We start from the raw sequence: 20,141 nt of genomic DNA, 5'->3' as shown, positions 1-20,141 counted from the left end.
GTAGGAGGACAGCATGTTTGTTAATTCTTTACTCTTATTGGTTTTGCATGATAAGCTTCTTCAGCAGTGGAACTGACCCACAGTCTTCCACAGTGGACAATGTTGTCCACAAGCTACAACAATTCAAATGTACTGTACTTATCTTCTAATATGGGCATTCTTGATCAGCACCAATATATAATATTTAATTAAAATGTGCAAATTTGCTAAAGGTGTAACAAGACACAATAAAAACAAAATCATTGCAATATAATAACCTTTAAATATAGTATGTTTAAAATGCGTCTTTTGCCTATTGACCATGAGTTAATATGATAATATTGGAGAATACATGATTGCACAGTAGGGAATAACAACAAGCATATTTTCAAGTACAACATTAGTTCAACATCCAGTTTTAAAAAGGGCTTTGTTCTCTCAGCTGCAATGGCAGTAGGAGGTCAGTGGATTGCAGGTTGAAAGTTTAAATCTGTGAGCTTCTTCTGGTCATTCAGTCTATTCACTTTGGCTCATCCTTACTTTTCCATTTATATGCATCATTATTTTACAGTTCTCTGGATACAGATAACAATAAACATGGTGACGGTGGAAGAGGTTGTGATAATGCACTTCCAACAAAATTGATAAAAAAAACTGAAAAAATGCCCCTTTTTAGTTTCTTCTTTGTGGCGTCCATATAGCTGTGTATATATATATAGTGTTTTTTTTTCTTGTACTTGCGGTGACAGTGCCCTGAGGATTTCTAGTGGTCCTGCTTTGTTCTCTCTATCCTTAAACTTCTGGAGAATGTTAAATCAACCTTAAAATAATGGGTCCTTTGCCTTTTGATCATACTGTAAATAAATATGATAATATTGGAACGTATGTGATTTCACACTATGTTCAACATTAGTTCAAGATCCAATTTTAAAAAAGGACATTGTTCTTACAGCTCATTTACATCTCAAACCTCTTCTTATATCCCTACTTTTTATTCATTACACCAAACACCAAAAGTGCTTTTTTGTCACTTGCAGCTGAGCTGATAATTGGTTGCTGACTATTTGGTGCATCCCTAGTAAAAAAGCACCATAAGTAACTGTCAGCTGGAGTCTACAGGTTAATTCTCGCTGTGGAGAAATGTGCATTTTTTTCTTTTGGCTGACACATCTAGTAGGACTTTGACCACTAAATGCACTTTAGTGGTCAAGTGCTTAGCAGTCTGGGCTGGGCTGATGTGAAAATGTCTTTTCCCCTGATACCTCTGTTTGTGTGTGTGTTAAAAGCCTCTCAGGCTGTGTGATGGCCTCTTGGAGAGTTGTGACAGACATCAAATGTTCCCTTGCGTCCTCACATCTGTTTCTGTGTGGGTCACTGCCGACCAAATAGACTTTTTTCTTTCCTGTCAGGTCTTGTCAGAGTGAACTCCTGACATGTCTGTCTTCACCTCTTCTCCCTCCACTGACTAAACTCGGCTGCCCCCGCTGCCTGGGAGGCCCTGTGCACTCTCCTGGCGTAGAGGAGGAGGCTGGGGTTGGAGTCTTTGAGGAGCTGGCAGGCCTCGGCTTATTCTCCACGCCTCAGTACACACACCACGCACCCAGCGTTAGCTCAGCACACACACACACAGTGTGATTTTTCCTTTAGTTCAGGTACAGAGGACAGGAGAAAGTGCAGAAACACATCTCTTTTATGTTGCCTGAAACTGGTGGAGAGACCTTTTTCATGCTGCTGCCTGTCAAGCCTCTGAGATGAGAGAATGTGTCCTACTTAGCACGAAGCAACGTATCTGTCCCATTTACAGGGATTTAAATAGACACAGGAGATGTATTCATGCCACGGAGATGTGTATTTCAAATTATTTACATGCTCCCCCGTATATCTGATTGACGTGGATGTGAGAAATATACAGAGAGAAGGAGAAAGAGAGAGAGAAGGAGAAAGAGAAAGAGGGGGAGAGAGAAAGACAGATACAGACAGGCATATGTGTGTGTGTGTTTTATAGGTATCTGTCAGTTTCTTTGTTAATTTTCCTGTTTTTTTATTGTTAAAGGGGACATATGATCAGTGTTGGGAGTAACGGCGTTAAAACTAACAGCGTTACTAACGCCGTTACTTTTTTCAGTAACGAGTAATCTAACTAATTACTATGACTGTAACTATAACGCCGTTACCATTTCCGACACCCCGTTACTGCACGTTACTTTAGCAGCTCTATGAACTTTTTTTTTGTTGTAACTTTGGTTTGCCCTGGTTAACCCCTCTTCTTTCCGGTGAACTTGAGCTTCTGGCCGCTGTGCCTGTGTGTTGGCGTGGTGAAGTGAGGCACAGTTGTGACGATTTGCTGCTCTAATCAATTCAGTGATTGCCGTGGACAGCCCAAGTTCCGAATTAAGGAAGTTAAGCTCTTTTTAGCTGCTCCGGTTTTTGTGGTGCTGCTGCTTTCTCTTTTAGAGCTTAGATTCTCTGCCCGAACCCGACCTGACCCAAAGACCGTCCCAAAATCGGGCTCCTATTTTTATTTTATATAAAGCTCTGGTGTGATAATCACAATGTTGCTAAATAACCAATTATTATTGTTCACTAAAGCAAACGAAATAGCGAAAACTGAAAGTGAAAAAACATTTGTGTTAACTGAAACTAATAAAAACGGTAATTAAAAGGAAAAAACATAACTATCTCGAACTGTATTTTGTGTTTATAAAACTAACTAAAACAAACTAAAATTACTGAATTTTCGTGTTTAATTTATTTATAAGAGCTGTTGTACAGCGGAGTTGTACAGCGGGCGGTGTAGCCGCAAAATACGACAGAAAACACTGAAAAACTGCAGAACTATGTATGGGATTACAATATGAGCGCAAGGCAGATGAAAGAGAAACAGGAGATACAGTATGTGAGAACATTTACCTGTGAGTAGCTCATTCCAGAACAAGCAAATATCTCTCTCTCTCTCTTTCTCTCTCTCTCTTTCTCTCTCACGTTTATTAGATTGATCTCTCTGATGAGATGTGTGAAAACTAATAAAAACTAGCAAGCCCACCCTAAAAACAAATTAAAACTTACTGAATCAAACTATAATAAAATGAAAAATGTAATCACGTAGCTCTGGGGGCACGTGAACGCCTCCGCGTTTGACTTGCAGCACTGTGTTTAGCTGTTCTTAAAAATCATTTTAATTAAATAATAGTTTTATGCTATGTTTCAGTGTTAATTAACATAATTCTGATTATATTTCACTCATTCAATCAGCCCGAAAACAGACAGTTTATGGTTTGGGTTGGCTCGGGCTGATAATGACAGTTCATGGTTCGGGCAGAATGTGCACGGGCTCGGGCTGGGTCGGGTCGGATTTTTTGGGCCGATCTAAGCTCTATTCTCTTTTGGTGAAACTGTTATATTAATACCATTTTAACGGTCATTAGATTGTTGTTTTTGTCCATTATTTTGTTTTGTTTATATATACATATTTGGTTTGTTTAAATCCATCCCCAGACGCGTTTTTCCGTTTTTTCCGTTTTTTTCAGTATTATATGTTTTAGTAATTTTCTTTGGTTCTGTGAAGAATTTCGTTTTTATTTTTTGTAATTCGTTAGATTATATTTTTGTCAACATTTTGGGTTTATTATCGTTTGGTATTTTTCTAATAATAGTAAATACATAATTAATTTCCTTTTTTTTTGACAGGCGAATAATAAAAGTAACGTGATAGTTACTTTTACTGGTAACTAGTTACTTTTATAGTGGAGTAACTCCGTTAGTAACTCAGTTACTTTTTTGGAGAAGTAACGAGTAACTATAACTAATTACTTTTTCAAAGTAACGTGCCCAACACTGCATATGATACCTCTTTTTACACAAGTTAGAATAAGTTTGAAGTCTATCCAAAACATGTTCATAAAGTTCTTTGCACAAAATCACTTACACACAAGAGCTCCGACCAGCTCTTTTCTTACCAGTTTCAGTCCCTTTTAGAATGAGCCTTTTAAGGGCTCTGTCACTTTAATGCAAATGAGTTGTTGCTGGCCACACCATGTTTACACTAAAAGTTTACAACAAGTTATTGTTAGCTTGTGCTAAATGGCAAAACACAATCAAGCCAGTTCATGCTTGACTGTGCTAGAAGTACAAACTATTAAAAAATTATTTGACAGTACTTCATATCATCCTCTTCTTTCAATGGACAGTAGGTACAGGTACTTAAGATGAAGTCTGCTGCATAATCCTGTTTTGCACTGTCTAAGGTTCTCAAGCAAAATTATGGCATTAAATAATGGCATTTCTTCAACTGATCTAGTAGGTGGGGCTCAACAAAACGTGAAAAAGTTTTTGTTAACTGAAATAAATAAAAATAGTAATTAAAAGAAAAAAAATTTAACCAACTGGAACTGTATTGAGTGTTTATAAAACTAACTAAAACGTACAGAATTTACAGATAAAATACCCTTCATGTTTAAATAACAGCAGAAAAAAAACTGAGAAAGCTGCAGAATTCTGTATGGGATATAAAAGCCCTCTCTAAAAATGAATTAAACCTAAACTGAATTGAATTGGGAAAAGTCAAAATGGAAAAAAAAAATATTAAATTAAAAAATATATAATAACATCAAGTCAAGTCAAGAGGCTTTTATTGTCATTACATCAGGTTCATTTCTTGTGTGAGTGTGTTCGGTGTGTGGTGGGTGGGGTGGGGTTCAGCTCTGTCTCTGCGTGTTGAGGAGTCTGACTGCCTGGTGGATGAAGCTGTTACATAGTCTAATAGTGGAGACTCGGATGCTCCTGTATCTTCTGCTGGACGACATCAGAGAGAAGAGTCTGTGTGAGGGATGGTTGGGGTCATTCACAATGCTGGTGGCTTTGCGGATGCAGCGTGTGGTGTAGATCTCGGAGATGGAGGGTAGAGAGACTCTGATGATCTTCTCAGCTGTCCTCACTATCTGCTGTAGGGTCTTGCGGTCTGAAATGTTGCAGTTTTTTTTACATTTCCTCTGTAGAACATGGTGAGGATTGGAGGTGGGAGAAGTGCTTTCCTCAATCTCCGCTGGAAGTAGAGGCGCTGCTGGGCTTTCTTTGTTATTGAGCTGGTGTTGAGGGACCAGGTGAGGTTCTCTGCAATGTGAACACCGAGGAACTTTAAATGATGAATGATGGTTTCATTTATTAAGTGAACCCCCTCCCCACACCCAACAAATTAACTGTGATTAACCAGTCCAGACCAGTCCTGATTGTTGCCAGACCATCAAACATGAAACAGCTAAAATATCTCAAAAAGCAACACATTATGCCCCAATCTGAAGAATCTGAGCTCTGATTGTGTTAATTCCACACCCTGTGGAATTAGAAGCTAACAGGCTTCTGCTGTTACCTCAACAAAGCCCACTGCTTGTGAATTCTGTGACAATTTCCTGTTTTAAACCAATCAAAAAGCTGGAGCTCTTTGTCCTGCTCGCAGTACCACAAACTACAAACCACAAGGAAGATAATGAACCTATTCACGATGAGAACATGCTGACCTTTTGTGAGGAAAAGTAGGTATTTGTTTTGAGGAAATTGATGGTGACTTTACCAAAATCGATAAATCCGTCAAATTATACAGTCCAGTTAAAATATCATGACCACCCCCTTGTTTCTACAGTCATTGTAAATTTTCTTTTAGTTCCATTGAACATATAGAAGCACTTTGTAGTTCTAGAATTAAACCATGCAAACTGTTTTTCTGTGTACTTTATTATCTTCCTGAAGTCCACAACAGAACAGCTATTTTTTTGGATGGTGGGTCATCATCAACAGAGGCATAGTGGTGGTGTGTTAGTGTATGTTGTTCTGGTACTCATGGGTGATACAGCTGTGCTGCTGGAGTTTTTAAACACTCATCACCTCTGCACTAAGAATACTGTCATTTATTAAACAAAACAATAGTAGTTAAGAGAGAAAACATCTGAAACATGTCTTACATGGAGGAGATTTTTGGGTGGTTTTGGGTGAATTTCCACCTTCTTATAGGCACAGCAAGAAAAGCAGATTGTTCATAAGAGGAGGGGAAAAGGGAGGCTGGAAACAGGGTAAAAATGTAAAAATGTCCTCTCTGTGGGCTCCTACCTACTTACTCCACAGTCTGCTATACTTCTGCTACAATCTGGAGTTTCTATCAAATCCCTCCACAGGTCCACTTGAACAGCAATCAGCTCTCTAGTGCAGCACTTAAAATCACTGCTTGCCCAAGCTTTTGTGTCCTTGGAACTATAGGAGGAATAAATGATAGATGTTAGGGAAAATGGAGGCAGCACAGAAACTTTGTAAATACATAAAAAAAAAAAAAAAAAAAAGTTTTAATCAAATAAGCTCTGATGAACAGCATGTTATGAATTATTAGTAGAGGACTTGTCACTATTGATAAACATGGTACAATGAGCTACAGTAGGGCTGCATGATACATGATTTAAGCATGGTCATCGCATCATGTGTGGATGTTCAGTAGTCACATCGCAGGACGTGCAATTCATTCAAACCCGTCATGTTGAGTCATGTCATGTTACTGTTTATCTAGAAGTAGATAAACAGTAATATTCTGTTTATCTACAGTGAACAGCGCTGTCTCTGTGTCTGTGTAAGTGACAGGCTGCTGCTGCCTGAGAAGCACAAGGGGGAGGGATAGGGGGAGAGCTTGTAAGCATGAGGTAACCGCATGGCCTCCACATGGCTGGGCATGTGCCTGTAAACACAGCAGCAGACAGCCTGTCGAAAGCTGTGCACCTTAGTTCCACACAGTTTTGCAAAGATATTTCCAGTTACAGTCGACATCATGTTTTTAAACCCAGAAAAAACTTTTCTCTCTCTTATTTACCTTATAAAAGACTATAAATGCCTGTTTAAAAGGCTGATTATTGTTGTTTTGCTGTTTTCTTCGGGCTTTGAGTGCTCGGCTGACTCTAAAGTGAGCATTGTTTAATATTGTGATATATATATATATAGTTGAAAAAAAAAACATTGCAATAGTAATTTTTTCCATTATTGTGCAGCCCTAAGCTCCAGTATAGTAGCTACATCTCCTGAGTTGACCCTTAGAAGTCACATCCATTTAATTCTACTGTTGATGACTAATGATATCAATACATATACAGAGTAAGTTACATAATGCTTTCCATTCTCTATTGATGGGTTGGAGCAGGGGTGGCAACTCGCTTGAGATAATAGGACACATTATATGCAGTCCCGTTTCAAGGCAGCCTGGTTAGATTTGTTCTTAGCTTGATAATATAGAATTTTAATATTAGCACATTATGACTAAAAGGTGTTGAGCAGACTGAACAAAGCCTGACTGACTGGCTTAAAAACTGTTAAAAGCACTGCTGACCAATAACTGACTGACTACAACTTTAAGCTTTACATACAGTCTCTATTTGAGCTGCAATACAGCAACATTTCCTAATTATTTCCAAGCTATCAAAGAACTGTGTGTGTGCTCAGTGTTTCTTCTGACCTTACAGGTTCTCACAGTGCTGGAACCGTGTTATCTCACACCTCTTAAGAGTGTCAGCTTGGAGAAGTAGCAAAAAAGGACCGTGATTGACATTTAATCACACAATTCACACAGTATTCCAAGTGTATGGATATAACTTCTGTTGTGGAAGTATCATCCTGTATACGGTACACAGTTTTAATGCCAGTTGCTTTGCTGAAAAAAGAACTGGTTTAACAGTTTGGGACCCAACTTTTACAGATACTGATATTTTGATTGATTCACCCTATTTAGATTGACCATCTACTGCCTTGCCCTCAGCTCAAATGGGGAGTCTCTTTTGCTTTGCATCTGATTTTAAGTCTCTGTTGTTTTGCTCCCACATAAAATATTGATTCTGATTGGTCTCTCTCCATGATTGTGCCTATAGGTCTTTGTCTGTGTTTGAGGGAGAGTGGAATTCTTTAAATGTGCAGCCGACCACATTTAACCCTTTCTGACCCTGCATGCTAGAATTCTTCTAGAATTACCCCTCAGGGATCCATCCATCCATCCATCCATCCATCCATCCATCCATCCATCCATCCATCCCTCCATCCATCCCTCCATCCATCCATCCCTCCATCCATCCATCCATCCATCCATCCATCCATCCCTCCATCCATCCCTCCCTCCCTCCCTCCCTCCCTCCCTCCCTCCCTCCCTAAGGACATATAACACTATTTGGGAGCTGTTGTCCATCAGGTCCATTAGAATAGACCAGGGAGGGGTTCTTAACCTTTTTAACTGCACGCCGCCTTGTATTCTTCAGAAAATTTCACGACCCTGCATTCAGGCACAAACATTTTCTATGCATGGCTTACTAGGGCTCAGGAACAGATGCAAATCATCTTTCACGTTGAGATGGGCTCTGTATTTGTTTTTTAGATCGTACAGAAAATTCAGATTCACAGAGAAATGTTGATCCAAAGGGGAGGATTTTTTTGAGTGCCATTGAACTGCTGGGAACTCCAGAGATCCAGAAATCAGGCAGAGAGCGTTCTTCACCACATACCCCACACTGCAGTCGTGCATCCTCTCCTGTGCATCCTCTTACTTTTCATCATATTTTTAAGACTTGCAGAGCCTCAGTGTGTATGTGTGAACCTATATCTAGATTGAGATCGAAAAGTCGAGTAAAACGGGGCGAATGAGTCAGTTTGAATCAGCGAAAAGATACTTTATTAAAAAGTGACCGAATTTAAAGCGTGCTGTTTCCTGAATTAAGCCTGAGAATAAGTCAGTTTGATTTGTCTCAAGTTTAGCTGAGAAAACGTGAACCCCCTGGAAGTATGTCACGAACCCCTGGGAGGTCCCGACCCCCAGGTTATAAGAACCCCTGGAATAGACCATAAACCAGCCAATAAACAAGTTTATTAACCAGTGAAACAGTACTATTTTTTATAATAATTTACTGTGATGTAGAACACTTTTTAATCATGTTTTTTTATTGTTTAGGGATGTTTATAAAATAATAATGTCAATATGAAATATATAAAATATTACACGCAGACTTCCAATGTAATGGCCTCTAAAAAAATAAACTATTCATAATTTTATTTAAATGAATTTATTTGCTATGTTGTTTTTTTATTAAAATATAAGTCAGAAAGTCAGAAAGCAGCATTCCTGCATTGTTCCATCACTGGAGATAATTCAGGTCTAAAAAAAGGTTAATGTATCATATCTAAGGACATTACAAAGGAATTTTATTGCAGTATTTTGACAGACATATAAAATGCATTAGTAGAGAAATGCAACAGCTTGTAAAAACTATGCTATGAAATGATCCCATTTACATTATGTTGCAGTACATTTTCTTAAACAGGACTTAGGGTCTAGAAAAAGCTTTGCAGTACAGATTTAATTTCATTCCGTGGTAACAGCGTTAGTAAGGTCAGGATGTTGGATGATCGCCAGTCCACCTTATCCCACCTCCACAACTAATCCCAAAAGTATTATATAATCCTATCACTACAGACAGCACAGTTATACTTTTTCATTTTCAGTTGCACCTGGCATTAGGCATGGTGCCAACAGGCTCATGTTTATCTGCTCCAGAGAGTACTACTGGCAGCACTTCTGTACCAGGACTAGAGTTGTCTGTGTGTATCTGTGTCAAAAGTGGGTTGCAGTTAAAAATATGCAGTGTATCTTTTCTTGTTCTAATGTAAATGTGTTGTCAATTTAAAGTGTAAAATTCACACTTGTAATTCAAGTTCCCCACGTTTCAAAGTGTCGGTGTTTTCAGTAAGAAATTACAGTGCAGTGAAAAAGCATTGCCCCCCTTGCCCAGATTTCTATTGTTTTTTATTTCATACATTCATTTATTTCAGATTATCAAACAAACTTTAATAAAAGAAAAAGATAATCTAAGTAAATACAAAAAGCTTTGTTTTGAATGAAGATTTAATTTACTAAGAGAAAGAAGCAATCCAAACAAACCTGGTCCTATGTGAAAATGTTATTGCCTACTGAAATTACTCCAGAAGGGCATGGACAACTCATCCAGAAGGTAAAAAAAAAAAAAAAACATCTAAAGAAATGCAGGTCTCACTTGCCTCAGTTAAGGTCAGTGTTAATAATTCAATAATAAGAAAGATGCTGGGAGAAAATGGTATCAATAAGAAAGTTTCAAGACAAAAAAACTATTTACTCAGGCTATCTCTGTCTGATAATAAGTTTGTTTGATAATCTGAAAAATGTAAGTATGCTAAAAAAAAACAAAAAAACAATAGAAATGTGTAAGGAGGCAAATACTTTTTTCACAGCACTGTTAATAATATTAAATAGTTATTACATTTATATTATTTTTCGCTATTTATTGTTTCCAGCCTTCCGCACTTCCCTTTCCTTACTTTTCACTATACTAACCTGCTCCTCCTCCTCTATTTCAGGCCTCGGGAAAACGAAAAGGAAGACAAGCACACGCGATGCCTCTCCCACACCCAGCACAGACGCAGAGTACCCCTCCAACGGTAGTGCAGGAGGGGGTGGAGTGAGCGGAGCTGAGCGGATCTATGACCTGAACATTCCTGCGGTGGTGAAGTTCTCCTACGCGGCTGAGCGAGATGACGAGCTGAGTCTGGTTAAAGGGGACCGGGTGGTGGTGATGGAGAAGTGCAGCGACGGCTGGTGGAGAGGCAGCCACTCCGGCCGAGTCGGCTGGTTCCCCTCCAACTACGTGCGAGAAGATGTAGCGTACGGGGATGTGGACGGGAGCTACGGGGACACGCTGGGGGGCTACCGCTCGCTGAGAGTGGGGCAGGGAGCAACTGTGGCTAATGGGCGACCAGGAGGTGCAGGAGTCCCGGTGCTCCATGTGGTCCAGACTCTGTACCCCTTCAGCTCCGTCACTGATGAGGAACTGAACTTTGAAAAGGGCGAGACCATGGAGGTGGTGGAGAAGCCGGAGAACGACCCCGAGTGGTGGAGGTGTAGGAACAGCAGGGGGGTTGTGGGTCTTGTGCCCAAGAACTATGTGGTGGTCCTCAACGATGGGGTGCCCACCAGAGGTCCTGCTTCGGGCCCTGGGTCCCCTCACATTGGTCATATGGGGCCTGCGCGCACAGGCAGGTTTGCTGGCAAGGATTGGTACTACGGCAACGTGACGCGGCACCAGGCAGAGTGTGCGCTCAACGAGCGAGGAATGGAGGGAGACTTCCTTATAAGAGACAGCGAGTCATCGGTGAGAAAAAGTATTCACTATTTAATAGAAACCAGCAACAGCAGGCTTTATGCTCCAATAGATTTTTAAGTGGTGTTCTTGGCTGGATTTAGAGCCTAATATAATATGGGTTTTGCAGCCATCTAGTGGTGCAGTCTTATAAATGCAGTTCACTCCTAACATGATCACTGTCTGAATAAACCTGGCAAATACTGAGTATATTTTAGCTTTGTTCATTTGAGGAGTAATAATCACTACGCAGTGATTTAAATTAGTAGTTTTCCTAATCAAACCATATAATAACAAAAATATTTGCAGCAAATCTTGAGTTCAGCTCAGTTGCTTTCATTAAAAAGTCACAATTAAATTCATCTTTATTGTCATTATAGTGATACTGGGTTGTATAGAATAATAAAACACTATTAGACAAGATCTCTCTATATATATATATATATATATATATATATATATATATATATATATAGTGTTAAGGGGCATTAGTGCAAATACAGAGATTAAATAATTAAATAGACATTAGTGCAAGGCAAAACACAAGGTACACAGACATTAAAAACAAGTATGTACATATGTGATTAGGGTGTAGCTAGTTTTAACTGTAGAGATTAAATAGTTCAGTAATACTGGATTGGGCTATATGGTTCATATACACCGTAAGTTTGCTAGTGTTAAATCAACATTGTTAGTGTTATATTAACACTGAAAATGTTAAATTTAACACTAACAGTGATTTAACACTGGTGAACTTACTGTGTAGTGAATCAGTTCAGTCAGTGGTGGATTAGGGTCATTGTGGTCCCTAGGCTACACTTTAAGTGGGCCCCCAACTCAAACACTTCTACGCACACACACTCACACACATAATGAATAATATTATTCATTAATTTCACTTAAACATTAATTGTATTATTCACAACAATAATTTGGATTAATCAATCAAGATTTTTAAATCCTTTTAATGTGCTGAGATACTGAGTGTAACTGAGAGCTTTAATTGAGCAAATGAATGCTAGTGTAGTGGCATATTTCACCTTCAACAACCGGGAAGCTGTGTGTAACAGGAGAGACAGAGAGAGAGTGTTCGGAAGGTGAAGGGTGGATTAAAGTAGCGGATGGCTAAACTTAGTTAAAGTTTAATAGTTTTTTTTAATTTAAAATGTGAGGTGAGGCATGTTCCTTGTGAATCCAAGGCCAAGTTTAATTGAACATGTAGCATTTTTGTACTTTTTTTTATCTAATGTTGCAGATTATAAAGCATCCCAGCAACACAGACTGACGAGAGATGAAAATGGAACTGAGCTGAACTAAGTTACTGATCAGATCATAAACGGCCACAGCAACACAAAAATAGTGAGGGGTGATAACTGAATAGGCTCATTTTAACAAAATACTGATGAAGCAGTTGGCCTACCTGATAGGGCTTGTGGTGTAGGCACTTAGAATAAAGGGTAAAGTTAATAAATAGCTCAGGCTTTAAGTATAACCTAATTGTTAGGGATGCAATTTTTTCTCTTTTTTCTCTTTTTTTCTTTTTTATAACAAACAAACTCCAAGAGTTTGTCTTTTTAGTGTTTTAATGTTTTAATATTATATTCTCTCTCTCTCTTTCCAGCCCAGTGATTTCTCTGTGTCTCTGAAGGCAGCAGGGAAGAATAAGCACTTCAAAGTGCAGCTGCAGGACGGGGTCTACTGCATCGGCCAGCGGCGCTTCAACACTATGGAGGAGTTGGTGGAGCACTATAAAAAAGCGCCCATCTTCACCAGTGAACAGGGAGACAAACTCTACCTTGTGAAACCTTTAGCCTGATCTCAGCATTCTCTCCTTCTCTCTCTCTCTCTCTCTCTCTCCCTTTCTATTTCTCTCTAATTCTCTGGACTTTTCTCGATTTCACACCTCGTTCTAGTACTCTTGCCTTCTTTCCCTTCCCTTTTTTCTTCCTCCTTGCTCTTTTTCTTTTTATCTGCCTCCTTCATGGACTTTAGTGAAGCCTCGGGCTGGAGACCTGGATCCTCTTGTGAGCGAAGAGGATGATGTATATTTTGGTGAGGGCCACATGCTTCCTGACTGGCCTCTTGTCAAGTAGCGAAGTTGAAATATCCTTATGGCTGTTAGAATTCTCCTTGTATGGAATTCTGACCTCTGTGGAGGTCCCAGTAATAATAATAATGAAAAAATCTGATCTGATGTCGCCTTCACTAAGTGACCACTGTTAGCACTCTCTATGCCTTTGGTTGACAGCTCCTGTGCTCTGTATCTGATTTATAAAACAGTGTTAGTTCATGGCTGCATCCCTTCTGACACCAACTTTACGCTGTTTCTGACATTTAGTTCGCGTAACGCATCAGTAATGCTGTCCTTGCTAGAAACACTTGGGGTCAGCTGTAGTGGGAGATCTGTAGTGGGGGGGATTGGGCTTGAGGTTATAGCATGTAATGATGTTCAACTGTTCAGATATTGCTTATACAATTTACATACATCACTTCACAGCAGTCTTTATTGCACTGCCTTAAGGGCAGTGTGTGAAGTTCAGAATGGGATGCAGCCCACTCAAAAGGGCCAGTCTACAGGCCGCCTCAGCTCCTCTGCATGTGCCCCCACTGCAGCCGACTGTACAGAAGCAATGGACGCTAAACCGAAAGCTAAACCAACGTGGCTCTTTCATTTTGGACACTGTAGCTATACTGTGCGCTCTCTCTCTCTCTCTCTGTCTCTCCATCCTGAGACTGTTTCAGCCTTCAAGCTGAATCTTCCAAATGCTGAATTCCATTTCTCTGACCTGGTCCATCAGGTTTTACTTTTCCCAGCTCATCCAGGGTTTACCACACAATCCTGATTCATTATTCATGGGTTCTTTAGGTTCAGGAGGTTTACTTTCCTCAACCCTGACCAATTAAGTAAGAATTAAGGACAGGTGGGGGGGGGCTTTTTCGTGTGTGGCCAGTTCAGGAGTTTGAATGTGTGTCTCTCTACAACCAAATGTGCCACCCATCTCCAGTCCTGCTCTGCTCAGTGTCTTACAGCTCCTAAGCAACTCGTTATCAACAACGTTCTGGCGCATCTTCTCTTCTGTTGTCGCAGTAACACACACACACACACACACACAAGGCTAGCTGATTGTGAACACTAATTTAAGAGTAATAATACATGGAAACTGATTATTCTTCTCTTCTTTTTCCAGGTCTGTCTGTTTACCAATAAAAGTGTTGATCAAAGGGTTTCTCAGCTTTTTAAAAAAAAAAAAAAGAGATAATGTTCTGAATGTTATTGAACAGTTATTTAATTCCTCTTTCCACTGTATGTAAATAAATATATATAAATATATTATGAGAAAAGATAAGGTGCATTTATGAATTGTTTAGATCCAGCATTACTGTACTGTACTGAGGACAGGGTGGTGAGAATTAAAATACTTTTGTTCAATAAAAGTTTTGCAGAATAATGAGATGAAATTGTTGTTTTATTTATTTATTAATCAATGAATTCAAGATCCCTACATGCAGAAGCTCAGTAAATATGGAAATATTGTTGCATCATAACGAAAGGAAAGCATGCTTTCTGCATTGTGTGGCTTTATAACAGAATTCAGAACAGAATTCAACACACACAGCATCAACCTCAGAACCCTGTGATCAATTAGGGATTGCATGCCTTGCTCAAGGGCACCTCAGCCCTAGGAAATTGAACTACACAACTCTGGTTGTGTATTGAGCTCCCACCAAACATCATGTTTGTCTAGGCAAGCTAAGAGATACAGAACTGTAATGTTACAAAATTTTACACAGTTATTTTTCCAAAGTTTCCAAAGTTACAACCCCAATTCCATTGAAGTTTGAACATTGTGTAAAACATAAATAAAAACAGAATATGATGATTTGCCCTTTATCAACCAAAGTGCCCTTTTGAAACTTTATATATATATATATATATATATATATATATATATATATATATATATATATATATATTATTATTATTATTATTAAGATTTCACTGAGGCCGGTTTGAAATGATCTTTTGAAAACCTGAGCGATTAAAAACGAGTGTAAACAGAATGCCCTGAAATCAGCTCGCACACACCCGACCTCTCTCTTCCTCTGTCACATGACCCCGCGCGGTCGCGCGCAAGGCACACTAGATGCTGCAGCAGCAGTTCAGTTCAGCGAGTCTTCAGCACAGCACGCACGGCAACAGATAGGCTTCTTCTCCCCCGTGTCCCACCAGCCAGGTAACATACACATCAAGTAAAATCCTACCGTTTGCCCTCTAAACCCAACGTGAAATCAGTTTGTTGTGCAGTAAAATGTCTCATACAGCACCAAACTACTAAGCATCTTTAGCCGACTGGTCACCAGATAAACTAGCCGCTCTAGCCCAAATCAATGATAGATAACGTTTTTTTTTTTTTGTTCACAAGCAAGGATGGGGCGAGCTGTTCAACCCAAAGAAAGCTTCATCAGCTGTTCATCAGCATGGTGGTTTTAGCACTGTGCTCTGCGGCATAACCACATCTCTCCTTTATTTATAACATTTGAAGAAGCACTCAAAGTTAGATAGTGGTTTATTGTGCAAACCTCCAAAAATGTCTATCTCTTACTTAAGAAGAATGTTCGAAGATTCACAGTCAAAAAGGATCAGATTTGCGTGTCCATACTTTATCCAGACTGCCAGACAAATGTAATTTTTTATCTTACCTAGAATGTTTTTTAATAGTCTGGGCATCAAAAAAGCTCATGAAATCTTTTTGCAAATCAAATCCAAACCACATTTAAAGGTGGGTTGAAATGCAATTACAATCAAATTAGACTAGATATAAATCTGTCAGGATGCTTGTGACACTTATATTAGTTTTTGCATCACTTGCACAACTTGCCAAACAACAATCAGATCAAATCTAAACTGATGGGTCCAGCACTATAGAATAACAGCATCAAATTACAATATAAAGGAAAAAAAAAAAAAAAACTAGATTTCATAAATATGGTTTAATATGGTTTTAATATATCTACATAGATTTATATTCAACACATTAAACACATTGTATTTCCTAAGCTATTTATAAATGTTTAAGTATTTCTTCATAAATATATTAGTCAGTGCCTATGAATGTGTTATAAAACCTCATTTATAATGAGGTAGCCTTTAAATAAAAAGTTACAGGTTTTTTATTGCAGAGTTTTTGGCGTTCAGTGTCAGTATACAGTACGTCACAATAAAACATGTTTTAATACCAGTGATCTGATTTTAAAGACATGGCAATTCATTTTAGTAAACAGTATTTACAGAATCTGTCCTAAATCTGACTAACGTTTATTATTGAGTTCATAACATCATTTGGCAAATACATTTGTCAGAAGTTTGTAGGTACAGATATTGGTTGTATGCTTTCTTGACTGTTTTTTGGTAGATTTTATAATGCTGTGGGGATCCTGATGCATACGCTGCTAACCCACCCCGACCAATGTAGATACAGTAGGTTTGTGGTGTCCAGACACAACACTCACACCTAATCTGATCATTTTAAATAAGAGTGCAGACGGTCCTCTCAACAGATCTGATTAATGTTCAAGACAAATCCAGTTTGCCTGCAGTCTGAACATGATTGTTGTTTGTTGCTGTAAGGGCCCAGGCTATAGTTGGCCATCCTGCTAGGCTGTACATATAAGTGGTGTCCACAATAATAGCAATCCAACATAACTAACCAGATTAATCACTGCTTTTGGTATAAATGATGTTACCACATGACAAACAATTAATCAGCATTCATGATATGAATGCTCTTAAATCTGTGTATTTGAATAATTAATTTTAAGGGGTGTATTTAAAATAATAGCAATTAGGGATTGCTAATTACATTTACTCAAGTTACAGTAATTGAGTTGATTTCATGAGTAATTTGTCATTTTTAAAGTAGTTTTTAAAATAGGTAATTTTACTTTTACTCAAGTACATTTTGACACAAGTAATTTACTTTGCTACATTGGAAAATTTCCAATTACTGAGTAAAATATAAAATGCTGGGGGGAAAAAAGACAATTGTCTGAATAAAAATAAGAATAATAATTGGCGCGGATGCTCAAGTGTGGAATAATGAGGCAATAACAATAACTTAATTTATGATTTGTTTTTACTTTTTAACATCAAATAATTAAAACTATGTAACTTTTACTCAAAGTACATTTTAAATTAAGTCCTTTTTTACTTTTACTCGAGTAGATTTTTAGATTGGTACTTTTACTTTTTCTTGAGTAGAATTTTAGCAAAGTAAAGGTAATGTTACTTAATTACAATTTTTCCACCTCTGGTGATTGCTAGCGCACATGCTGTACACATGCTGTAAAAAAATATGAATTGTTCGAGACATTGTTCAGAAGAACATTTGGAGAGTTGATTTGAGAGTTTAAAACTTATAAAGAAATTCTGCTGAAATGATCCCCAATGATTTAAAATTGAAAGCAAAACCAGAGAGACATGGAAGAAAACATAAAACTACTATTTGAATGGATCAAAAATAGCCAGAATGGCAAAAGCTCAGCGAATAATCAGCTCCAGAAGGATCAAAGACAGTCTCAAGTTACCTGTGCATACTGTGACAGTTAGAAAATGCCTGTGTGAAGCTAATCTGTTAGCAAGAAGTCCCTACAAAGTCCCACTGATAAAAAAGACATGTACTGAATGGATACAATTTGCCAAAGAACAAATCAACTGGCCTAAAGATTTTGTGGACTGATGAAAGTAAAAGTTATTTTTGGGTCCAAGAGACAGGCCAAACTCTGACTTACACCTCAGTACACTCTACAGACAGTGAAGCATGGTGGTGTAAGCATCATGATATGGGCATGTTTCTCTTACTACAGTGCCGGGCCTATTTACCACATACCAGGGATCATGGACCAGTTTACATATGACCTCTTCAAGAGGTCATGAAGAGGTCATGTTGCCTTATGCTGAGGAGGAAATGCCCTCTGTGTTTTAACAAGACAAAGGCTCTAAACACACCAGTTAACAGGCATAAAAAAATAAAAATTGTGGGGTGACATAAATGCCCTTTGGTGACATCAAAAAAGCCTCTATTCAACACAATGTAACACAGTCTCAGTATAAATACAGCTGTTCTGTAAAGGCCTTAGTGTTTTGTTCAAGAACACTAGTGAACAAACAGCATCATGAAGAACAAGTAACTCACCAGACCGGTCAGAGATAAACTTGTGAGAAGTTTAAAGCAGGGTTAAGTTATGAAAACATATCCCAAGCTTTGAACATCCCAAGGAACACTGTTCAATCCATCATCCAAAAATGGAAAAAGTATTTTACAACTGCAAACCTATCAAGACATGGCCGTCCACCAAAACTGACAGATCAAGCAAGGAGAGCACTGGTCAGAGAAGCAGCCAAGAGGCCCATGGTCACTCTGGAGGAGCTGCAGAAATCCACAGCTCAGGAGGAAGAATCTGTCTACAGGACAACTATAATAAGTCATGCGCTCCACAAATATGGCCTTTATGGAAGAGTGTCAATAAGAAATCTATTCTTAAAAGAAACATTTGAATTGCTGTTTGCAGTTGCATCAATCATGTGGAAGAAGGTTCTGTGGTCAAATAAGAACCAAAGTTAAACTTTCTAGCCCCCTATAGCAAAGCACCATATGTGGAGGAAAAGTAACACTGCTCATCTCGCTGAACACACTATCCCCACCGTGAAACATGGTGGTGGTAGAGATGCTTTTCTTCAGCAGGGACAGGGAAGCTGGTCAGAGTTAATGGGAAGATAGACGGGGCTAAATACAGGACAATCCTGCAAGAAAACCTGTTGAAGGCAACAAAAAGACTCGAGACTGGAAAGGAAATTCACCTTCCAGCAATTCCACACTGTATCCTAATTTTGATTTGATCTGATTTTAATAACACACATACAGTCATCCTGCATTAGTAAAATGTTTGTTTCCTTTATTCATGACTGGAATTGACTGTATTTGTCTATATTGTTGGTCAATAAGCTCTGCAAGGCGTCTGGTGGTAGGGGTGGAGACGCCACGGCCGGCTCTCCCCCACGAGCTGTGGAGACGACACCACTAAGGCAAAATCTGCCTACTGTACTATCTACCTGTAACACTAGTGCATTAAGGTCATAAATGTAGATAACTGCATCATCACCATCCAACCCCCAACCCCCATCCATCCGAGCTTCTTGTCTTAGTGCGAATAAAAAACGTTTGCTCGAATGATAGAAATTGTGATCATGAACTGCAAATTATTTATTTGGATTAAAGAAAAGGTGAGCACCAACTGCTATATTGTATATTGTTTTGCACATCACACTTTTAAATTTTTTATTTTATAAAAAATTTTGAAAACAATGCATCATTTTTGTTTTACTTTACACTTATGCAATTCCTTGTGTTGATATATCACTTAAAATCTCAATAAAATACATTTAATTATTTGTGATTGTAAGGTGACAAAATGTAGAAAAGTTCAAGGGGTATGGTATTTTTTAACAGTTATTTACAGATTTACAGATATTTGTGTTTTTTTGTGTAAAGTAGTTAAAATAATATACATTTATCTTTGTGTTTTGATTTAGAAAACAGTGTGCAGTGTTCCAAATGCATGGAAATCAAAACTATTATAAAAGTTTGGGGTTAACTGCTAATGTTCCTTTGAACACAACTGTAGCCACTACTTTCCAACTCGTTGCCCTGCAATCTAGTGCTGTGGGACTTTATACTTGTGTAGGAAGCATTAACACTTTCAGCACTTGTCACTGAGCATTGATACTTTAACTTTCAATGTATAACTGCACAGCATTTTATTTTTTTATTTTTTCTGAATTTTCAGGGTTAGAGAAGATGTCTGGATTCTACTGGAAAATGAAATATTGTAGGACTCAGAGTAAATTCCAACACCTTCTGTCTGCAACTGTAGTGCCAAACTGTCTCCCAGTGTAACAGTCCCTCTGTATTATGTGGTTATTTTGGCGGT

General features: G+C 38.5%; 1 protein-coding gene across 3 annotated transcripts in view; it reads left to right on the top strand.

The window, feature by feature from the left end:
* nck2a (NCK adaptor protein 2a) overlaps positions 1-14,615 on the top strand; it is a 103,469-nt gene extending 88,854 nt beyond the window's left edge. For all 3 annotated transcript variants that reach the window (XM_049484856.1, XM_049484855.1, XM_049484857.1), the window contains 2 exons: positions 10,375-11,165; positions 12,775-14,615. In XM_049484856.1, coding sequence (XP_049340813.1) covers positions 10,375-11,165; positions 12,775-12,969 — 986 coding nt within the window. In that variant the 3' untranslated portion in view covers positions 12,970-14,615. The remainder of the gene's footprint in view (positions 1-10,374; positions 11,166-12,774) is intronic.
* The last annotated feature ends 5,526 nt before the right edge of the window (positions 14,616-20,141 follow it).

Source organism: Astyanax mexicanus, chromosome 11, assembly GCF_023375975.1.
Source record: "Astyanax mexicanus isolate ESR-SI-001 chromosome 11, AstMex3_surface, whole genome shotgun sequence".
Taxonomy (NCBI): Eukaryota; Metazoa; Chordata; class Actinopteri; order Characiformes; family Acestrorhamphidae; genus Astyanax; species Astyanax mexicanus.
Note: the sequence above shows the minus strand (reverse complement) of the source record. Positions and strands in the feature narration are given on the sequence as shown.